This window comes from Boleophthalmus pectinirostris, unplaced genomic scaffold (genome assembly GCF_026225935.1).
Source record: "Boleophthalmus pectinirostris isolate CB_2022bp ecotype Guang Dong unplaced genomic scaffold, ASM2622593v1 HiC_scaffold_15, whole genome shotgun sequence".
Taxonomy (NCBI): Eukaryota; Metazoa; Chordata; class Actinopteri; order Gobiiformes; family Gobiidae; genus Boleophthalmus; species Boleophthalmus pectinirostris.
In genome coordinates this window covers 1,287,540-1,292,539 of record NW_026571070.1, presented here as the reverse complement: position 1 = coordinate 1,292,539, position 5,000 = coordinate 1,287,540, and the positions used below count along the sequence as shown (strand labels likewise).

The following is a 5,000-nucleotide window of genomic DNA, read 5'->3' as shown; positions in this document are numbered from 1 at the left end:
AGTATCCAGAGTAATCCAGTATCCAGGTTGTGAGGACCAGGATGCTGTAGGTGGGATGTCGTCGTCTCGTGCTGTTGAACAGGTCGGGTGTAAATGACCAAATTGGGAGAAATGTGAATAAAATGGGATTTAAATTGATGATAAAAGAAATGTGGGAACACAGGGTCTAATTTTGAAATGAGGAAAACACGGAGCTGTGGAGATGTGGACGCTCCCGGGCGCTCCCGGAGTGTCCCGGACGCTCCCGCTCCTGGAGTGTCCTGGGACGCTCCTGGACGCTCCTGGACCTCCCTGGACGCTCCTGGACGCTCCTGGAGTGTCCCGGGCGCTCCTGGACGCTCCTGGACGCTCCTGGACGCTGCTGTCAGATTCCGTGGGTAAACGGGGAGTGTCCCTGTAACACTTGGTAAGCAGGACGTGGATGGAGGCGGGACACTGATGTTCTCAAACTCTCAGTGACACGTTTCTTTCTTCAGGTTTGTTTTGTTTTGTTTTTGAAGGCGACGTTCCACACGCCGTTCAGTCAACTGGGCCAGAGCGCAGAGGGCTGCTCCTCCTACACCTTCCCCAAACTCATGGGACACGCCAAAGTGAGAGCTCCTGCCTGCTCCTGTCTGCTCCTGTCTGCTCCTGTCTGCTCCTGTCTGCTCCTGTCTGCTCCTGCCTGCCTCTGCTCCTGTCTGCTCCTGCCTGCTCTGCTCCTGTCTGCTCCTGCCTGCTCCTGCCTGCTCCTGCCTGCTCCTGCCCTGCTCCTGCTCCTGCCTGCTCCTGTCTGCTCCTGTCTGCTCCTCTGCTCCTGCTCCTGTCTGCTCCTGCCTGCTCCTGTCTGCTCCTGTCTGCTCCTGCCTGCTCCTGCCTGCTCCTGTCTGCTCCTGTCTGCTCCTGTCTGCTCCTGTCTGCTCCTGCCTGCTCCTGCCTGCTCCTGCCTGCTCCTGTCAGCTCCTGTCCTGCTCCTGCTCCTCCTGCTCCTGTCTGCTGCTCCTGCCTGCTCCTGTCTGCTCTGTCTGCTCCTGCTGCTCCTGTCTGCTCCTGTCTGCTCCTGTCTGCTCCTGCCTGCTCCTGCCTGCTCCTGTCTGCTCCTGTCTGCTCCTGTCTGCTCCTGTCTGCTCCTGCCTGCTCCTGCCTGCTCCTGTCTGCTCCTGTCTGCTCCTGCCTGCTCCTGTCTGCTCCTGCTCCTGCTGCCTGCTCCTGTCTGCTCCTGCCTGCTCCTGTCTGCTCCTGTCTGCTCCTCTGACCCTCCTCTCATGTTCTCCTCACATTTTCCTCATGTTCTCATCTTGTTTTCCTCGTGTTCTCCTGACGTTCTCCTGATGTTCTCCTGATGTTCTCCTGATGTTCTCCTGACGTTCTCCTGACGTTCTCCTGACGTTCTCCTGACGTTCTCCTGATGTTCTCCTGACGTCTCCTGTTCTCCTGACGTTCTGACGTTCTCCTGACGTTCTCCTGATGTTCTCCTGACGTCTCCTCCTGTTCTCCTGATGTTCTCCTGACGTTCTCCTCCTGTTCTCCTCCTGTTCTCCTGATGTTCTCCTGATGTTCTCCTGACGTTCTCCTGACTGTTCTCCTGATGTTCTCCTGACGTTCTCCTCCTGTTTCTCCTGTGTTTCCTGATGACGTTCTCCTGACTTCGTTCTCTGACGTTCTCCTGATGTTCTCCTGACGTTCTCCTGACGTTCTCCTGACGTTCTCCTGACGTTCTCCTCTGGTTCCAGGCCTGTGAGATGTTGCTCTTCAATAAGAAGTTGTCGGCGGTTCAGGCGTGTCACTTGGGTTTGGTCACCGAGGTTTTTCCAGATTCCACTTTTCAGACGGAAGTTTGGACCCGACTCAAATCCTACGCCCGACTGCCCCCCAACGTGAGAAATACTGCAAATACTACAAATACTACATACTACTACAAATACTACTACTACAAATACTACTACTACAAATACTACAGAAAGTACAAATACTACATATACTACTACAAATACTACATAAAGTTACAAATACTACCACTAGTACTACAAATACTACATATACTACAAATATTACAAATACTACATAAAGTACAAATACTACATATACTACAAATACTACAAATACAACATAAAGTACAAATACTACAAATACTACATATACTACAAACACTACAATTACTACAAATACTACTACAAATACTACTACAAGTACTACCACTAGTACTACAAATACTACAGATACTACATATACTACAAATACTACAAATACTACATATACTACAAATACTGCATATACTACAGATACTACAAATACTACATATACTACAAATACTGCATATACTACAAATACTATGACTAGTACTACAAATACTACATATACTACAAACACTACAATTACTACAAATACTACTACAAATACAACTACAAATACTACATAAAGTACAAATACTATTACTAGTAATACTACTACTACAAATACTACAAATACTACAGATACTACATATACTACAAATACTACATATACTGCATATACTACAAATACTACATATACTACAAATACTACATATACTACAAATACTACATATACTACAAATACTACATATACTACATATACTGCATATACTACAAATACTGCATATACTACAAATACTATGACTAGTACTACAAATACTACAAATACTACATAAGTACAAATACTACTGTAGGAGCCATTCGTGGGTTTTCTATTGGTTTCCTCACGTGACTAATGTGCAGTTCACTGCGGTGTCTGGGGGAGGCACGGTGGGTGTGGCCTGTATATGCGCGCGCTCACCTGTATATACACGCTCACCTGTATATGCGCGCGCTCACCTGTATATGCGCGCGCTCACCTGTATATACACGCTCACCTGCATATGCGCGCGCTCACCTGCATATGCGCGCGCGCGCGCGCTCACCTGCATATGCGCGCGCTCACCTGCACATGCGCGCGCTCACCTGCATATGCGCGCGCTCACCTGTTGTGTGTGAGGCCTTGGATCATGGTGGTGTGGTCAACACGGGGAGCAACTTTCTGTTGACCGTATTTTAACAGGAAAGATTTGCATATAGAAGGTATCGGTGCATGGCTACGGACGGCAGCAGCTTTACAGTAAGTAAAGTAAGTGCTCTAACGCGTACGCCTACTATGACAAACAAGTACCGTGTATATGCATTTGTTCCGAGTTACGCGTCCGCAGTGTTTTACCCCGTGGCTTAGCCCGCCGCGGCGTGTGGGATAAGCATTGGGCTACATACGCCGCAATAACTACAAATACTATAAATACAACAAATAATACAAATACTACATATACTACAAATACTACATATACTACAAATATCACAATGTCGATATATCGTATCATTTAATGTGCTGATTCAGTATCGATATCGTGGGCTGCTGTATCGATAAATCACCAAGAGGATTTTTTTGGTTTATTTTACAAAATTATTTAGTTCCAGCTCCAGTTTTGTTGTTTGTTCAGATGAAGGAAACTCGTTTATGCGACACATTTGACATTTTGGCACAGGACGGGCGTCTGTGGTTCTGTTAATGTCCCCAAACACCTGTCAGTGTCTGAGTTTCCTGTCACCGGCCTCGTGGACACGTCCACACGTCCTGGAGCAGGTCTTTTGTCCTGTGGTAAGTGTGAGGACGCCCCCTGGTGGAGCAGAGGAGACGCTCATCATGAGCTCATCCCTTAGTGTCACGTCCACGCTCGTCCCAGCGCACGTCAACGCTCGTCCCAGCGCGCGTCCCAGCGCGCGTCCCAGCGCGCATCCACACTCGTCCCAGCGCTCGTCCACACTCGTCCCAGCGCTCGTCCAGCGCCACACTCGTCCCAGCGCTCGTCCCAGCGCTCGTCCACACTCGTCCCAGCGCTCGTCCCAGCGCGCGTCCACGCTCGTCCCAGCGCGCGTCCACACTCGTCCCAGCACGCGTCCACACTCGTCCACGCTCGTCCCAGCGCTCGTCCACGCTCGTCCACGCTCGTCCCAGCGCGCGTCCACGCTCGTCCACGCTCGTCCCAGCGCTCGTCCACGCTCGTCCCAGCGCGCGTCCACGCTCGTCCCAGCGCTCGTCCACACTCGTCCCAGCGCTCGTCCACGCTCGTCCACACTCGTCCCAGCGCGTCCACACTCGTCCACCACTCGTCCACACTCGTCCACACTCGTCCAGACACTGTGGATCTGAAGTTCTTTCATCGACTGAACCGTGAAATGTCGTCGTACTGATGCTTCATCTGTGAAATAAAACTCAAACCTGCAACTTCAACTTCCAAATAACATCTGACATATTTTTACTCTTGTCCCGCCCCTGTCTGCCCCTGTCTGCCCCTGTCTGCCCCTGTCTGCCCCTGCCCTTCAGTCCCTGTCCCTGTCGAAGCAGCTGGTCCGTTCTGCAGAGCGAGATCTTCTCCACAGAGTGAACGACGCTGAGGTGGAGCGGCTGGTGGAGCGCTGGACCTCAGACGAGTGTTTCAGCGCCATCGTCAGCTTCTTCCAGAACAAAGCCAAACTCTGAGACCAGGACCAGGACCAGGACCAGGACCTGGACCTGGACCAGGACCAGGACCAGGACCTGGACCAGGACCTGGCTCTGAGACCTGCACACCAGATCCTCTTGATCCTGTAACATGAAGATCTTTGTTTGTTTCACGTTCTTGTGATTTTCATGTTTTTAATGAACCTCAGATTTGAATCCTCGTTTGAGACGCGTCTCAGTGAAGCGTCGTCGTGTTTACAGATTCTGTTTAAGTAGAATAAAAATTTAAAAACTTTGTAAAAGTGCCTAAAATCTCACAACTTTTGTGTCATAAAATATTTGTAAAGATTAATATTGGTTTGTTTTTTTATCATCTGAATTTACTGCAACAACAACTACTACTACTATTACTATTACTACAACTACTACTATTACTACAACTACTACTATTACTATTACTACAACTACTATTACTACAACTACTACTATTACTATTACTACAACTACTACTACTACTACACTACTAACAACTTCAA

The 5,000-nt window shown here is 49.1% G+C and overlaps 1 protein-coding gene across 2 annotated transcripts in view; it reads left to right on the top strand.

The window, feature by feature from the left end:
• eci2 (enoyl-CoA delta isomerase 2) overlaps positions 1-4,816 on the top strand; it is a 15,673-nt gene extending 10,857 nt beyond the window's left edge. Inside the window, exons 8-10 of one of the 2 annotated variants that reach the window (XM_020927587.2) lie at positions 501-590; positions 1,713-1,856; positions 4,348-4,816. In XM_020927587.2, coding sequence (XP_020783246.1) covers positions 501-590; positions 1,713-1,856; positions 4,348-4,503 — 390 coding nt within the window. In that variant the 3' untranslated portion in view covers positions 4,504-4,816. Of the gene's footprint in view, positions 1-500; positions 591-1,712; positions 1,857-3,033; positions 3,214-4,347 lie in introns of those variants that run through there. The other variant, XM_055151050.1, reaches the window with a different exon arrangement.
• The last annotated feature ends 184 nt before the right edge of the window (positions 4,817-5,000 follow it).